Genomic DNA, 23976 nt, shown 5'->3' on the forward strand with positions numbered 1-23976 from the left:
TTTTTCATTCATTTATTTTTTAAGTCCTGCAGGAAATAAAAAGTGGACTTACAAACTAAAATTACAATAGCACTAGCTTTTATATTTGTCCAACTATTTACTGAAAATCTTTATTTCTTCATACAGCTTTGAGTTTCATTTTATTATATATTTCCCTTAGCATTTTTTTGTAGGGCAGGTCTAGTGGTAATCAACTCCCTCAGCTTTTATCTGGGAATGTCTTAATTTCTCCCCCATTTTCGAATGACAGTTTTGCCAGATACAGAATTCTTGACTGACAAGTTTTTTCTTCTACTACTTTAAATATGTCTTCTCATTGCCTTCTGGCCCCCATGGTTTCTATGATCCCCAGTGTATAAGTTGCTTCTCTCTGCTGATTTTAAGACTCTCTTTGGCTTTTGACAGTTTGTTGTGGTGTGGGTCTCTCTGAGATCATCCTACTTGGAGTTTGTTGAGCTTCTTGAATTTGTAGAGTTATATCTTCCACCAAATTTGGGGATTGCGGGGTCTTCTTTCCTTAAATATTCTTCATTCATTTCTCTGTCTTCTCTTTGTGGAACTCCCATAATGCAATGATAACCCACTTGATGGTATCCCACGGGTCCTTTAGGCTCTGTTCACGTCACTTCATTCACTTTTCTTTCTCCTCCTCAGACTGGATAATTTCTATGGTCTTATCTCTAAGTTTCCTGATCCTGTCTTATGCTTGCTCATATCTGCTTTTGAATATCTCTAGTGAATTTTCATTTTTGTTATACTTTTCAGCTCCAGAATTTGTTTGGCTCCCTTGAATAATTTGTCTTTATTGATTTTCTCAGAGATGAGTGCCTGTCTAAGTCCTTCAGGTAGTATCCTGACAGGTTAGGACAGACATACACAATTGTGTATGAGGTCCACTCTGCTCCTTCTGGAACTAGGGACTTACACTGGCAACGCACAATTGTGTATGAGGTCCACTCTGCTCCTTCTGGAACTAGGGACTTACACTGGCAACACAGGGGCTCTTCAAGACTGCTACTGCACTGGCATGGACCTGGGGCAAGGGCAGGTAAAATGCCACAAAGCTTTCCTCTCTTTGCACTTTCTTGACCAGTGTTCACTTGGTTGCTGAACACCTCTGACTGTTTTCCAGAGTTGTGGCAAATTGAGTTGACAGTTTTTGCTTGTTTTCTGATGTTTCTTTGGGGTAAGAAGAGTTCAGAGCTGCCTATTTTGCTCACCCAAAATTTTAAATTTTGAAACCAAATTTTAAATGTTGGTTGCTATAGATACTAAAGATTTAACAGATTTATATACCTAGTGTATCTAGTTTTTTATTACATACCATTGGAGTACGATGTTTCACTTTGGTCTGAATAACACCATCTTTTTCAAACTGTATCATATCATTAAGTGGGTCCCATGGTCGGGTACTACATAAATGAAAAAAAAAAATTTGCTCAATGACTAAACAAAGAACTTCAAAACTTTCTATGATTCAATTTTATTAATAATTATATACATAGTTCTAATAATGAGATTTCCCCATATCTAATCTTCAGATCCTCAACTTATTTTATAGGCTAACTTCTATCATAGAGTCAAGCTTATAATGAATGCAAAACCAAGTTTAAAAATCTCACACTAATATACATGGTTTAATTAAATAAAAACTACTCCAGCAACAAATATTCTAGAAATAAAGGCAACAAACCATGCTAATACATTGTTTGAAATAAACTATTTTAAGTTACTTACTCTGCAAACTTGTAATGCCATTCTCCTGTGAGTGGATCAAGTTCAAATAATTTGCAAGACCACTCTTCATTTTTTATTTTCCGATCCCTGGCAGCTTGTCTTTGAGCTTCTTCCAAAACATACTTCTCTTGGGTAGCTTCAGTTTGGTCTTTGGCATTTATGGCTCGAGTTACCCGTTGCCAGAGTCTAATACATGTGCAAAAATATTAAAAGTATTAAAAATGCAACAGAAAATAAAATCTATATAGAATAGGCTTCAAATCCCTTGTAGAGAAAATAATGCTCACATGAATTTCTGACTTTGACAACACTTACGCTCATAGGCTTAGAAATGAGTCAAGATATAAATCCAGTCCCTTGAGTAGAGAGAGACCTGTTCATAAGTGGAGACTAATTTTTTTTACTTGGCAAGAGAAACTTACTACATAGACTCTTAAACTCATGGTAGTAAGTGTTGCTGGCTCAAGATGATAGGAATGTAATGAAGGTAAAGCTCAGGAATCTACGCTTTTAGCAAGCTTCCTAGATGTGTCTTACACTGTTTTAAGATCCACTGGCTTCATAAAGATCCATTAATGTAATGCAGTGCTTCTCAAGTTTGGATCCATGAATTATCAGAGAATTTTTATAATCAGAATCTCTGGGGTCAGGCCCAAGTATTGATATATTTTTTAAATGTTTCCCCAAAATATCTTAATGTATTGCTAGTGTTGAGAACCACTGGTTTAACAGAAAAGACTACTGAGGTAAAATGATTTCCCCTACTAGTTCTTTCTTCTGTTAAATAAAAGTATATCTATATCCTAACCCATCTAGAAAGGCAGCATGTTAAAACCAGAAAAGGCTATGGGATCAGATAGACTTGAGTCAAGTCCTAGAGCTGCCACTTCTTAGCTGGTGCACTTAAAGTTATTTATCCTAAGTCTCATTTCCTCATCTTCAAATATGCTGAATTATATACTCTCACAAATTATCATATGTATGCCTTGGCAAAGCTTATCTCTGGATAAAGAACATCAAATGGTTATGGCTGAGACAGAATTTTTAGAACTGGTGGTACATATACATTCTTCCATCTTTGAAAGCCTCAATTTCGAGTGTAGAAGGGAAGGTACACAAAGACTTGAATTCCCATGAGAGAGAATGATATGTATGTACAAACATGTAGGGAGGACAAAGTTGCATAATGAGTACTAAGTGCCTAGCAAAATATCTCTTACACATAAGTCTCTTTCTCTTAACACAAAGATATAATAACAATAAAATGGGGAATGTATACAATATTTCTGATTCAAAAATATAAGCCATCTAGCAAGAAGTTCATGACTTAAGAACAGAAATGATAGCCTTAATTATTACCCAACTAATAAATTCTATAGAAGCCAGTCCATCCAGTAACTTTATTTTTGTTTCAGAGAATGGAACAGAAGTAGATTCTGCACCACTCCCTTTACCTAGAGTTCTAATGCCTAAACCAGGTTAGAAAACAGTTGCCAGGTAGAAACTAAGAGTCACTAATTAGTCCTGTAATCTCATTTAAACAAAAACGTTCTTTTCTTTCTTTCTTTTTTTTAAGGTGCGGAGCAATTGAGAAAGAAAAAAATGAGTAGTTTTGAGCTACAGAAAAGCAAGACGATTTATATCATATTTGACATTCATATATACAAAAACAGAATACTGTCACATTCCACAAATGATAAACTATTTTGCTGAATTAAGATACGACAGAAGAAAGGTGACAAAATGACCATATCATTAAGGAATTGAAAAACTACTCTCTGATCTTTATGAAGTTAGCTGTAAAACAGTATACTTACTTCTCTGATTCAAAATCTCCCTGTTCTTCAAATTTTACAGTGTGCCTTATTAATCTCCATTGCTTAATGTCAGGTGTTGGATTCCAGAAAACCTCTGAATTATCAGTCTTTTTATCAGTAATAAAAACTTCACTATCCTATATTTAAAGAAATTCAAAATTAATGTAGAGAATTATACTTAGAAGGCAACTATATAGTATAGTAATATGATGGTGATAATTTCTTCTGGTTAATCCTCCAGTTAAAAGCATTTTTAAAACAAATATAACTAGCACTTTTCCAAAAACTCCAAGTTTCTTATCATTTTTATAAAAACATTAAGATTGAATATGTAATACTAGTTAATTAAAAAGAATTTGGTTGAATATCCAGTTTGTGAAATTTTGTAAGTTTTACTTAATAAATTTCAAACATTACACACAAAGCCTCAATAACCATCTCCAAACTGTCCAAGTAGAGCATAATATTTGTTGCAGCTACAATGAGATACTGTTACTATCCATGGATTCAATATACTCCAACATACACACACACATCCCTCTGAAAGAGCCTTTCCTAGCATTAAAAATTTGAGGTCTATCTCTATCAAATAATCTTTCTATCTAAGACATGGACGGTCTTGCTCTCTTGTGTAGGCTGGAGTGCAGCGGTGCTATCTACCTTATCTATCTAATCTATTTTACCTATCTAATTTATCTACCTGTTTATCCATCCTTCTCCTCTCTCTCTCTCTGTCATCTCTCACTCTCATCTCTCTCTCTCATCTCTATCTTATCTATCTGTCTGAGACAGGGTCTTGCTCTCTCGCCCAGGCTGGAGTGCAGTAGCACAATCATGGCTCACTGCAGCTTCTACCTCTCAGGCTCAAGCAATCTTCCTGCCTTAGCTTCCTGAGTAGCTGGGACAGGCATGTGCCATCATGCCCATCTAATTTTTTTTTTTTTATTTTTAGTAGAGAAGAGGTCTCGTTATGTCACCCAGGCTGATCTCAAACTCCTGAGCTTCCCAAAGTGCTGGAATTATACATGTGAGCCACCCCACTCAGACAGAAATTTCATTTTTTAAAAATGACTGCTGTTTTATCTTTTTTCCAGAAGACGCTCAGATTTAAGGCAATTAAAAAAAATTTTCAGAGTGTATGTGGCCACTTAGCGGAGTCCCTAACTAGTTTCACTCTCTCATATTTCTCAACATTTTCTGCTTACTGCATGCAGAAAGGAGCATATACTCAGTGCTCATAGTATGGTATATCCATGCAGTACCATGATTCTTTTTATTCATTTAAGCATCTCTTAACAAAATTACATAAATATGAATTTAGGTTAGCAGAGAAGTAAATAAAAGCCATTGCTCTCACACACCACTATATCCTTTCCATGTTCCACTGAAAGGAATATAACTCTAATTGGAACTATGCCTCTTTCTTCTATGTGAGTAGAGCGCTGTGCATAAAAGCACAGCCCTGGGGCCAGGGTTCCTGGGCTTTAATTCTTGTTCCACCACCTACTTTGAGCAAATTATGTGAACTCTCTGTGCCTCAGCGTCCTCTTCTGTAAAATGGGGACAATAATAAACAATAATAAAATGGGCATGGCACCTATATACTCACCTCATAGTGTTATATGTTATAAATATTAAATCAGTTAATATGAGTAACATTCTTAAATAATGCAGTAAGTCATATATAAGTGTTAGCTATTTCTACTGATTTTAAAGTTTTGGAAATAAAATATTACACAAAATTAATTATTGTTGATAACAGATCAACACCAAAATATCTGCTATTAAGATGAAGCTTATGTTAAATAGTGATGTTTTCAGCAACAGAATAAGTTTTAAATTTTAAATGTGATTTTTTTTTTCCCCACAGAATAAAATTCTTTTTGTAAAGCTCATATACAAAATACTTACCCAATGACCTTCCAAAGTAGCTAGGACTTCTTTTCCCAGTTTAAGTTTCCCTGATATTTGATTAACACAGTCACTACTCCCTAGGAATGGCTTTTAAACAAGAAAATGTTAAACATTTTACTTTTCACTTATATTTACATATAATGTAAAACCAAAACAAAAAAACCCAACAAAAATTACTTGTATAGTTACAGTACTCTTGAATGCACAAGCAGTAAAAAATACTGACTCAAATTTTAGTTAGAAATGTTTAATAAGAAATATGAATTGCTGCTATAAAAAATAGGATAAAACAAGCAGACTATATTAAATCAAAATAAACATATTAAGAAAGATCACACTGATATAACTGACTCATGTTCCATGTATGCTCAACTCCTGTGTCCTCCCCAACTGTCAAGACTGTGCCCTATCAATGTGACGTTATCTTAAGCAATAACAACTCAGTAAACCTAAGGGAATTAACGATCCATTGAAATAAATAACACCTCTTCCTTAAAAAACAAACAAAAGTAAAACACATAGCTAAAAAAAGCCTCCAAAAAACAAAATTAGAAGGAATATATTGAGTTACCATAATGCCTTACTAACATCTCTCCTTAGAGACAAAATTTTGATGCTCCAATGTAATATTTAAAGGCGTCATATATACTTAAGAACTCATTCATCATGATCTTCAAACATTATCATCACCATACAAGCAAAATTTTGCCAAGGTGAAAGAAAAATAAAATAAAAGACATTGCATCAAATAATACTTAAGAGGTCTTTTTTATCAGAGCAAAATTGCTTATCAGCTGGATATCAACATAGCAGCAATTTAGTAATAAATATTACTAGTTCACAGAAATATTTTTATCTGAATATACTATTGTTCAAGAACAATTAATTCACATTAAGTTCTCAAATTTCCCTTTCATTTTGAGGCAGACAAAAATTTCCAAAGATGGCCTTGACAATATGTACCCTCTCCCCTTCAGCCCACATACTCTTCCTCAAGGAGACCTTGCCACTCTCCCAATGAGAAGTGGGGTCTATATTTCTTCTCCTTGAAGTTGGCTGGTCTTACAATTCTCCAAATAACAGAAGATAGTGGAAGTGATATAATTTGGCTTCTCAGACTAGGTCATGGAAAGCAAATGCAGCTTCTGCCTTGCTCACTGGGGCACTTGCACTTTGAAACCCTCAACTGCCAAGTAAGAAGTCTACTTTGAGGATGTCATGCTGTCAGGAAACCAAGTCACAGGGAAAGGCCATGTATACAGGTGCTCAGATTAGCAGTCCTAGTCCTTCGGTCACCCTAGACCAGGTATCAGATACGTAAGTGATAAGCCTTCAGGTGATTACAGTCCCTAACTATTGAGTCACCCATGGCCTACAAAGTCTTTCTGAGACCCCAGACATTATGAAGCAGAGATAAGCTATCCCCAATATACCCTGTTCAAATTTTTGACCCACAGAACTCATGAGGAACAGCACATAGTTATTAAGTCTGTGAGTTTTAGAGTAACTTATTACACAGAAATAGTGACTAATACAACTGTGCCTTGGTTTACACAGCTAGACTGCAAGATGACACATATCTTCTGGTATTTGGTAAAAACAATCCTTTAATTTACTAGGAAATTTCTATCCAATCACTTCTTAAATCTCATCTTCCATATAATACCCACAGTTTTATTAATTAAGATGAAAAACAAAAAAATGTCTTTTGTGTTAATTTGAATTTTCCAAGGCTGCTGTCTTAGGCTATCCGAAGATATTCACCCAGCCTTGCCCTTATTCCTTAGATGCACTTATCCTTTACGTGACATAAATTGTGTTCTTACATTTAGTCCTTAATTAGGAAATACATGGTGCCCTTTATTCAATATTTATTGTACGGCTCTCCTTTAGCTAGGTGATACCTACTACATTGTCTACTAACCTTTAGTTTAAATTCAAGTATTGCACTGTATCCAGTTTTTTGACATGTAATATTGACTGTTCCACCAAGCTCCAGTGTCATTGTACCATAAAGAATTCCTAAAGGAAAAAGATTTGACAAAAAATTGAAGAGAAAGTATAGTATATGGCTCACAATAAACAGTTTAGTAATCTAATCTCCTTTTAGGAGAAACATAACTCAAAATCACTCTGTCCCACTCAAATGAAAATCTATAATATAGACATAAAGTTGGTTCTGTAGGATATAAATAGATAACAGCTGATTCACATTATGTGCAGATTCCCTATCTGTAAATTCACCTACTCAGTAAAATATCAATACCCACAGTGCTTCTGTAGTCATTTGGAGACATGTGCAGAGTAGCGAAAAATTTGAGTCACCCAATGCACACATTCTGAGCTGAGGCTGAGCAAGGCAAACACTCTTGTTTCAGCTCCCACATTGTTAAAAAAAAAAAAAAAAAAAAAAGTGTCCTTTTTGCAGTGTATTTAGTATCATGTTTTCACATTTTGTGCTTTTCATTGGTGGTTTTGCTGTTTAAAATGGACCCACATGTAGTGTTGCAGTGCTGTCTAGTGTTCCTAAGTGCAAGAAAGCTATACTGTATCTTACAGGGAAAATGTGTGTTAAAAGCTACGTTTAGGCTTTAGTTCTGTTGGCTGTTAGTTCAATGTTAATGAATAAATAATATGTAATTAATGTTATAATTACATCAGGTTTCTTTAAATAGAAGCATACATAAAACAAGGTTATGTACTGATTAATTGGCTGATGAAAATGTTAGGACAAGAGGCTCACAGGAATCCAATCTCATACTCCCCCAGGAGCAATGGCTCAGTATTTGCTAACTCAGTGGTGACTTTATGTAACATAACTACTGCAAATAACAAGAATCAAATGCATAAGCAAAGCAAACAAAAAACTACAAAATAAGTTCTGTGGTTAAAAGCTGGGGAAACTCTGGGTTTAACAAAGCTAAACAGGTTGTGCGTGTATCTGCTGTTGGTCTAAGATGTTAAGGCAGCCTTTAACATGCAATGTACAATATTATCTTTTGAGAGGGGAACAGACTATGCAATGTTTCTCATACTTATTTGGCTATGGAACTCTTATTTTACAAAACAATTTGTGAAACTAGTGACTTGGGGGAACACACCTTAGAAAACATACAGGGTGAAACATAAAAATCATTTCATATGCTCATTCGCAAGCGGTTATAACTTCTTTTATTTTTCCATGCATTGCTATAAAAAATTTTCCCTATTGTAAGCTAAGTAGGGCATAGATATCTACATGGAATATAATTTTATTTTTTCTAAATGATAGAAAATTTAAAAATATGTGTTCTTATCAATTCATAATTAAAGATATTTCACTCCATGCTTACTTCAAGAACTATACTTGAAGCTCTAAGAATAATCTAGACTGAGGCCATAAGTTAGCCTCTTTTGTACATGCTGGGTTGGCCTTCGATAAGATTCAACTCTCCGAGGTTTCTCAACTGTGAAATAAGGCCATATCAAATAATTTCTTTTTTTAAAAATTACACTTTAAGTTCTGGGATACATGGGCAGAACGTGCAGCTTTGTTATATAGGCATACACGTGCCATGGTGGTTTGCTGCACTTATCAACCCATCATCTACATTATGTATTTCTCCTAATGCTATCCCTCCCCTTGCCCCCCACCTCCCAATAGGTCCCAGTATATGATGTTCCCCTCCCTGTGCCCATGTGTTCTCATTGTTCAACTCCCACTTATGAGTGAGATCATGTGGTGTTTGGTTTTCTGTTTCTGTGTTAGTTTCCTGAGAATGATGGTTTCCAGCCTCATCCATGTCCCTGCAAAGGACATAAACTCATCCTTTTTTATGGCTGCATAGTATTCCACGGTGTGTATGTGCCACATTTTCTTTATCCAGTTTATCACTGATGGGCATTTGGGTTGGTTCCAAGTCTTTGCTATTGTGAATAGTGCTGCAATAAACATACGTGTGCATGTGTCTTTATAGCAGAATAATTTATAACCCTTTGGGTATATACCCAGTAATGTGATTGCTGGGTCAAATGGTATTTCTAGTTCTAGATCCTTGAGGGATCGCCACACTGTCTTCCACAATAGTTGAACTAATTTACACACCCACCAACAGTGTAAAAGCATTCCTATTTGTGCACATCCTCTCCAGCATCTGTTATTGCCTGACTTCTTAATGATCAGCATTCTAACTGGCATGAGATGCTATCTCATTAGTGGTTTGGTTTGCATTTCTCTAATGACCAGTGATAATGAGCTTTTTTTCATGTTGGTCACATAAATGTCTTCTTTTGAAAAGTGTCTGTTCGTATTCTTTGCCCACTTTTCATAGTGAATAATTTCTATGTTTTCATGAATCAGTTCCCAAAATAGAGGATAATTACCAAAAAAGTTATTTTTAAGATTTTAAGAAACCGGTTGGAAGGGAGGATATACATCATGACCACACTAAGCTGATGCAAAATAGTTGAAAGTTCAGAGTGCAGAGGTAAACCACCTGGGTTCAGATCCTGACTTGCTACATTTTAGCTGTGTGATCTCAGACATATTAACCTCTCTGTGCTTCATTTTTCCTCTTCTAAAAAAGGGAATAACAATATTTCTATTTTATAGGAGCTGCTGAAATGATTAAATAAATGCATTGAACAGTTGGGTGCCTAGCATGTTGTAATGTTGTATATGACAATTATTATGTAATACCTTTATCTGTATTTTAAATAATGGGGCAAAAAGCATAATACATTAAGAAATTGCCAAATGAGGGTGAGAAAAATCTTTTAAAAACTTGGTACATTAAAAAATAGTAAATTAAAATTTTAAAAAAGCATGGTGGTGCAAAAAGATGAAAATCATCTTTACAGATTCTGAAATAATAGACAGTTTTGTCAAATTTGAAAATTCGCACATCAGGCAAGTGCAAAGAAATTCCATTATGATAAATCAGTCTCTTCTGACTAAAGTACATATCACAAAAATTCCACTACAGGTGAATTAATTCACCACAGAAATATTCAGCAAATGACAGCAATAATCTTAAATATCTGTAAACCAAGGATGCTTTCAAACAAAATGTAAGTCTGACTCCATCAATCACAAAGCGTAACAAATCACAGCTACACACATTTACTTAAAAGGAAAGCTTAATATCTAATTCAAGTATAGAAAATATTTACCTTTACAATGAGCATACGGCATTGTCATTACATAATCTTCACCTCTATTCAAGAAAGTTAACCGTGCTTCTCCCTCTAATATTGCAGATAATGAGTTTCCTGAAATAAAATGTTGTTTATTAAATTTCACAAAACTTATTCAACCAATTCAAAACAAACAAAATATATTTAGAACACCTACCAGACATCTACAGTGGAAAGTCTTAAAAATGTCTCAATCTTGATGTGCCCAAACATGTATTCATTACCTTAGATCCAAAACATATTTCATCCATATTCTCATTTTTACATAATGACTACTTTTAAAAGATACAGTTATGTGCTTTTTTTTTTTTTTGAGATGGAGTCTCTGTCACTCTGTTGCCCAGGCTGGAGTGCAGTGGAGTGATCTCGACTCACTGCAATCTCCACCTCCAGGGTTCAGCAATTCTCCTGTCTCAGCCTCCTGAGTGGCTGGGATTACAGGTGTGCACCACCATACCCAGCTAATTTTTATATTTGTAGTAGAGACAGGGTTTCCCCATGTTGGCCAAGCTGATTTTAACTCCTGACCTTGGGTGATCTGCCCACCTTGGCCTCCCAAAGTGCTGGGATTACAGGCATGAGCCACTGCACCCAGCCTGTTGTATGAGAGTTATAAGAAAATGAGAAAACATGTAGAATACTTAATAAAACACTGTTTCACTGTATAGCCTAATTTTCTTTTTTGAATAAAACCATTATTTTTTAGCTGTAAGTCACATTACTTACAAATCTCAAGCTTTAAATGCTTATAATTAATCCTATAGACAATTTAGAAAAATAAAAAATATATATAAAGCACCAAAATGCAGTCAACGATAAAATACTATGGTAATTTCTTCTAAGTTTTCTCCTGTATGCATTTTCTCTCCTTCTATTCTCAGCTTTACTGAAGTATAAATTTACATACAGTAACTAACCCATTTTAAGTGTGAAATTTGAGTTCTGGAAATTGCAGAGTCATATAACCACCACCGCAATCAAGACATAGAACTTCCCACTATCCCCAAAAAGTTCCTCCTTGCCCCTGAGCAGTCAGTCCTTTCCCTTAGCCCCAGGACACCAATGGTCCATTTTAAATCACTGGCTTTACCTATTCTAGAATTCTGTACAGATGGCATTATAGAATATGTAGCTTGCTGTGTTTTACTTCCTTCAATTAGCACAATGTCTTTCAGGTTCATCCACATTGTTGTATAAGAATTCTATTCCTTTTTATTGCTAGTTAGCATTCTGTAATTGTGATTATTTCCTTACTAGTTGATGGTCATTAAGTTGTGTTTAGTCCTGGATTGTTATGAATAATATTGTGTATACTTAAGAACATTTATGTACAAGTCTTTATGTAGACATCTATTTTCATTTTTCATGGGTAAATACCTAGGAGTGGAATTTCTGAGTTTATGGTAAATGTTATGTTTAACTATGGACAATCATTTCTCCCATGTCAAAAAACATTTGACCATATGTACAGGTCTACATCTGAACTCTATTCCATCCCATTAATTTATATATCTACCATTACGTCAATTCCACACTGTAATGATTACCTTAGCTTTATACTAAAATCAGGCAGTGAAAGACCTATCTTGTTCTTTTTCAAAATTGTTTGGCTGTTTTGGGTCCTTGACTTTTCAACGTAATTTGAGAGCCAACTTGCCAATATCTTCAAAAAAGCCTGCTTAGATTATGATTAGGATTGCAGAGTCTATGGCTCAATTAAGGGAGCTCTATTATCTTACCACTATTAAATATCTCAATATATAAACATAGCCTATCTATCCATTTATTTGGATCTTCTTTAATTTTCCTCAGCAATGTTTTAGTCTTCAGTATACAGGACTTACACATCTTTTATTAAATTTATTTTTAAATATATTATTTGGATGCTATTATAATTGGAGTTGTTTTTAAATTTCATTCTGAGCCAGGCATGATGATGTGTGCCTGTAATCCCAGCTACTCAGGAGGCTGAGGTGAGAGGATCCCTTGAGCTCAGGAGTTTGAGACCAGCAACATAGTGAGACACTGTCTCAAAAAAAAAAAAAAAAAAAAAAAAAATCCCTCTGCAAGTATTCATTTCTAGTATATAGAAATACAACTGATTTTTCTTTTTCGCCCATGCATCTTGAGACCTTACTAAATTCACTTATTAGTTGTATGAGCTTTTTTTGTATATTCTTGAAGATTTTCTATGTAATCTGGTATATAAATAGCTTATCTTCTTCCTTTCAATCTGTATGCTATTTTTCCCTTTAATTTGCCTACTGCATTGGCTAGGACCTCTAATACAATTTTGTATAGAAGTAATGAGAATAAACATCCTTGCCTTGTTCTTCATCTTAGGTAGAAATTATTCAATTTTCACCTTAAAAGTATGAAGTTGGCTATATATTTTTCACAGATGCCTTTAATCTAGTCCTAGTTCCTTGAGGACTAAGAAATAAATAGGTGTTGAATTCTGTCAAATCATTTTTTCATATCTATCGAAATCACACTTTTCTTCTCTGTTGTTCTATTAATATGGTAAATTACATTGTTTATCAGATGATAAACCAACCTCGTATTCCTGAGATAAAATCCATTTCATCATGATATATTATTCTTTTAATATACTGATCATGATACCTTTATTTATATGTATATGTCCATATATTATTCTTCCTATATGTTGATTTGTTACTACTTAAGAATTTTTACATGTATATTCATAAAGGATGTTAGATCTGCAGTTTATTTTCTTGTAATCTCTGGTTTGGGGATCAGGATAATCCTGGCCTCATAAAATGATCTGAGGAGTGTTATTGCTTCTTCTATTTCTGCCAAAAATTGTGTAGAACTGTTATTTCTGCCTTAAATCTTTAGAAGAACTCAAGACATCTGGGCCTGGTGTATATCCTTGAAGAAAGATTTTAAATTACTAAATCAATTTATCTGATATAAGGCTATTACAATTTTACACTGCTTATTGGGTCAGCTGTGGTAATTTGTGTCTCTTAAGAAATTTGTCCATTTCAAATTTCTGTCTCTTTTAATTCTGTCTATTTTTGCTTCATTGAAGTTCTGTGATTAGGTACACAGGCATTCATGATTATTATGTTATCCTGACGTACTGAACCTTTTTATTTCATTATGAAATGTTCTTTATCTCTATTAACACTTTTTGTTTTGAAATCTATTTTATTAATATACTCACTCAATCCTACTTGTACTTAATACTTGCATAGTTTAGCTTTTAACTTTTACTTTCCATTTACTTTCTTTTTTTTCTCCTTTTTTGAGACAGAGTCTTGCTCTTGTTGCCCAGGCTGGAGTGCAGTGGCATGATCTCAGCTCATTGCAACCTCTGCCTCCCAGGTTCAAGTGATTCTCCTGCCTTAGCACTCCAAGTAGCTGGGATTACAGGTGTACACCACCATGCCCAGCTAATTTTTGTATTTTTAGTAGAGAAAGAGTTTCACCATTTTGGCCCGGCTAGTATCGAACTCCTGACCTCAGGTGATCCACCCACCTTGGTCTCCCAAAGTGCTGGGATTACAGGCCTGAGCCACCATGCGCGGCCTACTTTCCATTTACTTTCAACCTATTTGTGTGTCTACATTTAAGGTATGTTGGTCCTTGCTGTTTTAGCTAATCTGATAATCACTGTCTTTAAATGAGATTATTTGGGCCATTAAGACTGATACAACCATATTATTGGGTTTTAGTCTATCATTTTGCTATGTGTTTTCTATCTGTCCCCTCTGATTTTTGTTCCTTGATTGGGCTTTCCTGTTTCTTTTATACATTATTTAAATTATTGTTTAAATTTTTTAAAGAATTTCATTTTAATTTTCTTACTGACTTTTTACCTATACTTTTTGGTGGCTATTTTTCTTTGTGTGTGTGTGTGTGTGTTTGCTCTAGTGTACGGCTTCTCAGTGGTAGCACTACTGACATTTAGGGGACTGGATAATTATTTATTGTAGGGGGTTGTCCTGTGCATTGCAGATGTTTAGCAGCATTCCTGGCATCTACCTACTGGATCTCCCAACTGTGAGAACCCAAAATGTCTTCAGACATTGCCAAATGTCTCCTGAGGAGAACCACTGCTTTAGGGATTACAATATTTATCTTTAAAATGTCACAGTCGGCTGGGTGCAGTGGCTCACGCCTGTATCCCAGCACTTTGGGAGGCTGAGGCGGGTGGATCACTCGAGGTCAGGAGTTCGACACCAGCCTGACCAACATGGTGAAACCCCATCTCTACTAAAAATACAAAAATTAGCTGGGTGTGGTGGTGGGCACCTGTAATCCCAGGTACTTGGGAGGCTGAGGCACGAGAATCGCTTGAACCCAGGAGGCAGAGGTTGCAGTGAGCCGAGATTGTGCCATTGCACTCACAGTTAATCTTTTACCACTTTATATAGAATAGAAAATTTTGCTATCTCTAGGTCCATTCTCTTCCAGGGTTGTGTACTGTAGTTACATGTGTTAAATCTGCATATGTTATAAAACTCACAAGATAATGCTGACCTTTCTGTTTTGAATGGTTACATGTATTAAAAGGAAAAAATAAGAAAAAATGTCTTTTGAATTTACCCATATGTTTACCAATTCTGATGATCTTAAATTCATTCTGGATTTAATAGATTCTTTCAAATTATAAAGGAACAGATAGCTCTGATGTATATAAATTGTACTATAACACAGAAAAAAGGCCCACTGATGAAGTAATCCCAGAAAGTGAGCTATGCACCTCATACTCAATAAAAATTTCTATAAGGGTAGAACACACACTCAGAAAAGCCATTTATACTATAGTTAGGGTAGAAGAATGGAGGCATGAAAGGTGAAGTAGGTAAGAAATATATCAAATATGAAATATATATAAACTTAAGGGGAAAAAAACAAGCAATCACCATCTTAAACAAAACAAGGTTAAAAAAAAAAAAAAAAGAAAAAAAACCCAAAACGAACATCAAGGGAAATAAAAGACACCTGGAAGAAATATAACAATACACACCAGGTTCCTGATCAAAAACTACTCTTAGATATCCCTGTCGCAGACTTAACTATGGCTCACCACATGCTCAGGTAACCAGACCTTGGATTTCTGTTTACATACTTTATTTTTCCTTTTTTATTATAACGATTTTTTTCACTCAGGTTTAAAATTCTTTGGTTGAAATTTAACTGTTCTTCTTCATTTAAATATTTTTTAAAACCATATAAAAGCATTTTAAGGTTATATATGTTTTACTGGTATATAGCTTTGGCAATGATTTGTTTGAACTGTCAAAGTTTTTATATTAATGTTTCCTACTGTAACCATTTCTCTATTTTCCCTTGTACTTGCAAACAGTTTTTTTGGTATGTTATTTAGTCCAAAGTTAAACATATTTACTGATAGACCCTGGGCCAGGTATCGTAACCATACTTGGATTCTTCCTCTCTGTTCAAAGACTAAAATAGAAAGACTAATCCCTTAGATACACTGAGATGAAACACAAAAAACTGGCCAGACTAAAGGCAAAAGAAACACTTTATGCACTAAAGGGCTATAATGGGCAATCATTCTGTCTTTTCGTAAGTAATGTTTGTGATATATTTACATATATGTGATGAATACATAAGCCACACCTTTATTTATGAGAGGGCAGAAAAAAGCCATTATTCAAGGAAAGATGATACTTAAAATGACAAACTCCTTGTTGAAAACAGCCCATGACATTGCCTAAATAAAAGCTCACCAGAAAATAATACCTCCCAGGAGAGGGTGCAAGTTGGGATGGAAAAACTCACCATAAAACTTGGACTTAGCCAGGATACTACCACTAAGGCAAAATCCATCTTTTCGATTACTAACATAAAAGGCAGATATTGGTGGATGATGGGACACCTATTAAACATAAGAAAAAACATGCATATATAAAATATAAAAACATGTTTATATAAAATATAAAAAGATAAGCATATTATTGTGCCATTATCAAAAGTTCAAGTCTTATAATGAGTAAGAAAAAACATTTAATAAGTAGTAAAATTAAATATTGATGGTTATAGTAACCAGCCTCCTGTCTCCTAATGAGACCCACCCTCCTGGTAGTCACATAGGCCCCTCTTATACTGTACTGAAGTTGGTTTGTGTGGAAGTGACACTATGTAACTTCTGAGATTAGGTTACAAAGCACCGTCCATGCTGGGGGCTGTCTCTCTGCCTGTCTCTCAATCATTAGTTCTGAAAAGCCAGCTTTGAGATTGTGAAAAACCCTACAGAGAGGCCTATGCGGTGAGGAACTGAGTTCTTCTGTCAACAGCCAGGTGATGAACCTGGACGTGAATCTTCCAGCCCAGTCAAGCCTGTAGATGACTGCAAAGCTGGCTGACAGTTTGACTGCAAGCTCGTTAGAGATCCTGAGCAGGAACCACCCAGCTAAGCAGCTCTCAGATTCCTGTACCTCATCATATGAGATAATAAATACTGCTTTAACCCATTCAGTTTTGGCACTAATTTTTTAGACAGCAATGGATAACTAATACAGTGATTAGTCTTCATATGGATTACTGAATGACTATAGGAAACAAAAACAAAAAACATGTTATTTAATAATCTAATGCCTTCAACAATATATTTACCTCTAATGTTCTCTTACATGAGACAAACTAAAATCAGCATTTCAAGCTTCTTAATTTCATGAAGAATTAAATCATTGAGTTTTTAAAAATTAATATAGATAAGTGGTTTTGACTTGAGGGGGTTATCAAAACCTCTAGGAGAAGAAGGTTTTTCAAAGAACACATGGTCTTTTCATTCTCCTTACACTCAAAGTGAGAATTACCATAATAAGGAGCCACTGTTATTGAAAGAGAATGTCGTATTCCTCAAGTTTATGCAGACAGAAGACTGAAAATCATGATTATGGATGTATATGAGTTCAAATTAATGAAAGTTTAAAAACTAAAATATTTTCTGTCTGTATACAACAAAAAGAGAGGTATCATAGGGGAGAAGAGGGAATTAAAGAAGCTAACAATTCAATTAGGAAAATAAATATTCTGTAAAAAGGTGAAGGATACAAATGTTAAAATAATCACAAAAAACAATACAGAAGTTTGAGAAGAGAAAAATCACTGGGAGCTGCAGTCATGTGCATCACGAAGGATAAGCGGGTCAGGGTTTGTTTAGATAAAGAATAGCTAAGAAGAAATACTGGAGTGCGAGAATTAAATTTAAAAATGAGGAAAGAAAGTGCTAGATCAGGTTACCTAGTCATGAACTGCACAGGTTTGACTACTGTGGAGAGCTAGAAAGGTATTAATTTGAGATACATTTGGAAAAGATATAGAGGACTTTGAATGCCAGACAAATGAATGCCACACCACTGAATAATTTTGAGTATGATCTAAAGTTGTTTAGGAAATATGAGCTGGGCCAAAAAAAAAAAAAAAATTAAAAAAAGGGCAGGGGACATAGCAAAGGAAAAATAAAGATTTATTTTTGGTCAAAGGATTCCATGACTGTAATAATAATACCTATGAATATGATATTTAGTAGTACTTTAGTAGTATTTAATACTAAAAGGTTAAATGTTTACCAAATGTTCACAAATAAGAAAGGCTAAATAATATTGAGTTTACTGGGTAAATATTTTCTATAAAAATATTCCAATAACTTCTAGATCGGTTTTGTTTCCATACATGCATTTCTAATACCTGTTCAGCAATATAAAAAGTTTTGCTGTTTGTTCTGGGATGAATCCATAAACAGCGGAAAGTCTCGCCAAGTATAGGATTATAAGGTTTCTTCAGTCCCTGGTTAAAAAAAAAATGCAATTTCAAATTACAAATACAAAGGATTCAAAATAGTTTAAACTAGTCAAAATGGGTTTAACTGTACTATCTGGGAACCATCCTTATAAAATTTCAAAGTAAATAAAATTTACCTTAAATAAAATTAAATTACTTCAATCATAATACAGGTCTAAATGATCAGGTATGTTGCAATTTTGCTAAGTCAAAGAAGCCCAGTAATGTAACTGTTAACAATCTACAGATTACATAAAATATAAAGAATTCATAAAACACTAAAGACAATAAAATATAAACAAACATTATTACCTTTGGCTTTTTATAGAATCCTGACAAATACCATTTCACTACTTTCTTCAAACGGAAATAAGGATTTTCTTCAAGAGCTGCCCTAAAACACAAAACGGTAAACAAAAATTTTAAAAAATGTATCACAAATTCTCTCTCACATTTATTAACCAATAACCGAGTATGAAACATGATTGGAAAACATAATTCTTATTTTAAATGGATGACAAAACAACCATGTAATCAATTTTCAACCATGTAAATCAATTTCTGTTTTTCTTAACCTGGTCACATTTTCCCCCATTTTCCTATTCTTTGATACACTGCCTGGGTCTTTGCTAAAGTAGTTTTTGGAAACTCTCCAAACCAAGGTTTCTGAACTGGGATTCTGCAGAACCTGAGCTGTTGTTAGGGGCTCTGTGAAAATTGCGATTGAAAAAAATAAACATGGATTTTGGATTCAGGCACTGTGTGATTTCTAGCATTTGCAATGTTAGGCAGTGGCCAAGCAGCCTCATTAACAATTTTGTTAGAAGTCTTCAGCCTCATATGTCACTGAAGGACCAATATTTACTTGGTTGAGTCCATTCTCAGTTGTTGATGTTAGAGGAGATCAATGGTAAACTGGTGGATGCTGTAGTACATGGAGGGGAGGACATAGGTTGACGATGGCCTCTTTTGTGCAACGTACCTATCTAAATATAGGATTTTATGGGTATGCAGTCCTTAGTACAAAACACAGAAGTTTCAAATTACAAATATGATGCAGAGTCAAAATAATTAAATCAATACGGAAGGTTTTAACCTATTTTTATTCTTCAACCTGCTCTTGTGTGCTATCAACTGATTTTCCAGAATTAATAAAAACTCAACCAGAATAATGGATAATCAAAGAGTAATTTTCATTTTAAAGAAGAAATTTGTAGGAGCCATGACACAGCTGCCCCCCCATACAATTCTGCTGTTGTTGCAATCATTGCAAAAACCTGATTGTGTATGTCTGAAGTATATTTTACTGAGAAGTTGATTTTGTTATTGTTGTTTTCTGTTTGTAATGTAGCTACTATGCTCTTATTTACAAAAAGGCATTTACGTTTCACAAGCATGTCTAACAGTCCAATGTGGTGATGTTTTAAGATGAGATGTGAGACAGAAGAGCACAGACCTAGGCTTATTGACAATCGTGCTAAGTTGAAAGCTTGTGCTTTTCTGGAGTAACAACCCTCTGATTGCTCTCTTTCCATCTTGGTTTAAATTCCCTTACTATGCAATTTTATTTTAAAATTAAATATATATAGTTCAAAAGTCAAAGCAATATAAAGAGGTACACATGTCTTGTTACTGCCCCATCTCTCCACACTGTTCCTACTTACCTTCTACAGGTAACTTTTTAAAAAAGCTTCAAGTTTTCTTTAGGCATAAACAAGCATATATAAATAAACAGTCTTGTTTTTCTTAAAAAAGAGTTGCAAACTATACATACTCTTCTGTACACCTTGCTTTTTTCATACACAATTCTGGAGGTCCCTCCAGATCAGTTTATGGAATTCTTCCTTATATGGGTGGATGTGTCACACATTGTTTAACCAGTACACTCTGCTGGACACTGGAGTTATATCTAATGTTTTATTATTACAAACCATGCTGCAACAATCTTGTATATATGCCATTCTGTATATGTGGCATTATATCTGTAGGAGTTATTCCGAGAAGTGAGATTAGTGGATCAAATGATGAATGCACCCATACTTTTGGTAAATACTGCCAGATTACCCTCAGGATGCTGTGCTAGTCTGCACTGCCCACGGTGGTGTATGATAGTCCCTGGTTGCCAACGGAATCTTGGCAACAGTGTGTAATGACAGAAAAGTATAATCTTTCTATTTGAGACAGGGGGCATCTCTCAAGAAAATCTTGTGATTCACAGGAATTTGCCTTACATTCTGAGAGAAATGAATTTCTAGACAGATAAAAGTGCAGAAGATATTAGAACTAGGATAGAAAAGCTTTTTGACTTTTTGTCAATGTGGTGGATAAACAACAATAACTTACTATAATTCAAATGTACATTTTCCTTATTTTGCATGAGGTTTTTACATGTTTAAGGACTGTTCCTATTTCTTCATTTTCCAACTGCCCAGTAATTTCTTCCACTCCTTTTTCTACAAGTTTCCTTTTCTATAGAATCATTTTCATTCAATTTTTAAGAGCTTTTTTTAGGGAGGTTAACATTTTGTCTATGATGAAATTTGCAAAAATTTCCCAGTTTACCAATTATCTTTTGACTCAGCTTTTTATTTTTTTTCAATGTTCGCTCATGCCATTTACAGACAAAAACTGAAAATAAGTCTTGATAAATATTCTAAAAATCAGGTCGCAGGGCCAGATATCAGTGGCACAGAAAGCACAGTGCCTTGAAACACCATTATTGCTGAATAGGGGCAGCAGGTAAGATTGGAAGCATGGACACAAAGTTGCTGTTCCTTGCAAAGTTTACTGGTTTTCCAAGAAATTGCTGGGACAGAGGTGGATAGCACCTCCTCTGCCTCCTTTAGGTGTGACTTCTTCAAAAATAACACCCAGGATCAGCTGGCAGCTTCAGAAGAAAAGCAAAGAAAATAAGGATTTGTTCCAAAAGCTAGCAACTGGCAGGGCATTCTAGTTCTGGTAAGCTGTACATACCTCACAAGCATGCAGACAGACAAGTATGAGCAAAAACAGACGCCCCAGGATGGGACTGAACAAGGGCTTTTGTAGAGGAGAACAAATGATGCCCATCACCTCTCTCTCTGTGTTAGGTTAGTGAACTGAGGTTAAGGAGCCTATAACAGCAGTGTTGTTGAGTAAAGGGTAGAATTCTTGTTTTCCTCAAGCTTTCTGATATCTCAATTTAACTTCATAAATGGCAACATTATAGCAAAGTATTAAATACGCTTCTTACTAAGGGTCAACCACAGAAGTGGTAGAGAACAGAGAGTGTTGTCTCATTAGAGCGTGATTTTGGAAACGAACGATAATTGAAAATAGCATTCTTGAGAATTTCTAAAATCATGAAGTATTGTCTATTTTAAGAAATAAGAATCTACTTACTCAGATAGGAAATCTGCATGATAGTAGTAATCTGAAAGTTTATCCAGGAAAGAACGGGGTTCCAAAATAAATGTAGGCAGAACCACCTTGGATAGGTCCATGCCAGGACGGACTTGTTTCAATAGTGTCCAGATAAGGCTTTTATTTTCTTCAGATACAGTTTCTGTTTGAGAAGCCTCACCTGCCTGTATCAATTAATGAAAATTACCAAAACATTATATTTATTTCAGACAGATATGTAAACAAGCCAGCTAATGTTGAAAATATGAACTCTTTTCAGGACTACTCCAAGCATTCTTTAAACGTGGAAACAAAAAATAATAAATAAAATCTATAGCTATGAAACTTAGGTAAAAAAGGGTAGCTGAAAAAGACATCAAAGTGAACAATATATACAAGAGATCCACTACAAAAATATTATAGCCTATTATTTTATACTACATTTACTTCTATGATGCACTGGCAATAACAAAGTTATAAACTCATGTTTCCTTGCAACTTTGCACCTGGCAACGACATCAAGCAATATCCTACTTCAAAATCAAGTTTGAAGAAAATGTAAACTTTAAATTTAATAGACTATATTGGTATTTATGTGAGTATATGTGTTTAGTTGTTTGTAAATCCTAATATATTTCATATGCATGCAACTTTTAAAATATCACATTCTATCACAGAAAAATAGGCCATAGATCAAGCAAATAATATCTTCAATTTCATTTAAGAATTCCCAAGAATATGAAAATCCAGAATCTCTAAAAATAGCAGACTTTTACCTCTCCAAGTTCTTCATGGCTCTGTTCAGTGTAGGTAGTCTCCTTTAAAGGCTCAACAGGCTCAGGTTCGATATATGAGTCATCTTGTCTTTCTGATGTATCTGTGTCACTTTCTTCACTTTTCCCCATCACCTCATTATCAGACTCATCATGTTCTTGATCATTTTCTTTATCAGATTTATCAGAATACATATCTTGGTCCTTAAAATGTTGTCGTTCAATTTCACTATCATTTAACCTTAAGGGAAATAATTTTTAGGAGGAAGAATAAAGGATGTTAAGAATGCTCAATTCATAAATAATAATTACATACAACATTTACTGAGAATCTACTATGTGCCAGACAGTGTTCTAAGTGTTTTCCATAGTGTTAATTCACTTAATCTTCAAAATAACCCTATGAGATAGGTAGTATTATTATTCTCATTTTACAGATTAGTAAACAGAGGCATAGAAAAATTAAAAACCTGGAGAAATGCAAAAAGATGACACTCTGAGCTCTTTGCCCCTCTACCACTTTGGGCTAAAATCCTCCAAAACCAAGATTTTAGACTTCTTGTTAGATATTCTTCTTAGTTTTTCAAACAGCATCACTTGCATCAATCTCACTGTCACTTATGGTATGAAGAAAAAATGCAGGTCCAGATAATCAGATTCTCAACTGAACTCAAATAAATTATGACTTTCCACCTGTATATGAAGGTTTCCAAAGTCACCTCACATGAGTCCAAGAAAAATATATGAAAATGGTAAATGATAAACAATTATATTAAATTCTATTCGTCTGAAAGGTTTAATCCTGAGCCAAATCCAGACAGAATTAAAAATGAAAATTTCAGCTGAAGGAAATTAACCTATGGACTAAAATCAAGTAAGTTTTTCTTAATCTACCCTATTCTCACTTAAAGTGATTAGGGTAAATAATCTGTACAAAAGGGGGAAAGTCTTGGAAAGAGGTTCCAACAAATACCCATTCCTCTATCAATAGCCCACCCCATTCCATCCTATCTCATTCAGGCACTAGGTACTTGGGATTAAGATAAAGCTCCAGATCGTAGGTATGCAAAGAAATAACATAGAAGGTCAGGTAATGGAGATTTTAAAGAGAGTGGGGGAAAAAAAGGAAAAAAAAAAACAAAAAAAACCTGAGCAACATAGTGAGACTATGTCTCAATAAATAAATAAATAGATAAGCCAGCCAGCCAGCCCAGTGTGAAAATACAGGCCTGTAGTTCTTGCTACTGGGCAGGTTGCGACTGGAAGATGGCTTGAGCCCAGGAGTTCCAGGTTACAGTGAGCTATGATTGTGCCACTGCACTGCAGCCTGGGCAACAGAGTGAGACCCTGGCTCTAAAAAATTTTTTAAAGTAATACAGACAGAAAAAAAAAAA

At 34.7% G+C, this 23976-nt stretch overlaps 1 protein-coding gene across 9 annotated transcripts in view; it reads right to left on the reverse strand.

The window, feature by feature from the left end:
• OSBPL8 (oxysterol binding protein like 8) overlaps positions 1 to 23976 on the reverse strand; it is a 214113-nt gene that overhangs the window by 21530 nt on the left and 168607 nt on the right. For all 9 annotated transcript variants that reach the window (XM_054443356.2, XM_054443354.2, XM_054443363.2 and 6 more), the window contains 11 exons: positions 22586 to 22823; positions 21810 to 21994; positions 18741 to 18822; positions 18336 to 18434; positions 16425 to 16521; positions 10620 to 10718; positions 7393 to 7490; positions 5466 to 5555; positions 3555 to 3691; positions 1738 to 1923; positions 1325 to 1412 (listed from right to left, as the gene is read on the reverse strand). In XM_054443356.2, coding sequence (XP_054299331.1) covers positions 1325 to 1412; positions 1738 to 1923; positions 3555 to 3691; positions 5466 to 5555; positions 7393 to 7490; positions 10620 to 10718; positions 16425 to 16521; positions 18336 to 18434; positions 18741 to 18822; positions 21810 to 21994; positions 22586 to 22823 — 1399 coding nt within the window. The remainder of the gene's footprint in view (positions 1 to 1324; positions 1413 to 1737; positions 1924 to 3554; positions 3692 to 5465; positions 5556 to 7392; positions 7491 to 10619; positions 10719 to 16424; positions 16522 to 18335; positions 18435 to 18740; positions 18823 to 21809; positions 21995 to 22585; positions 22824 to 23976) is intronic.

The sequence above is a fragment of the Pongo pygmaeus genome, chromosome 10 (genome assembly GCF_028885625.2).
Source record: "Pongo pygmaeus isolate AG05252 chromosome 10, NHGRI_mPonPyg2-v2.0_pri, whole genome shotgun sequence".
NCBI lineage: Eukaryota > Metazoa > Chordata > Mammalia > Primates > Hominidae > Pongo > Pongo pygmaeus.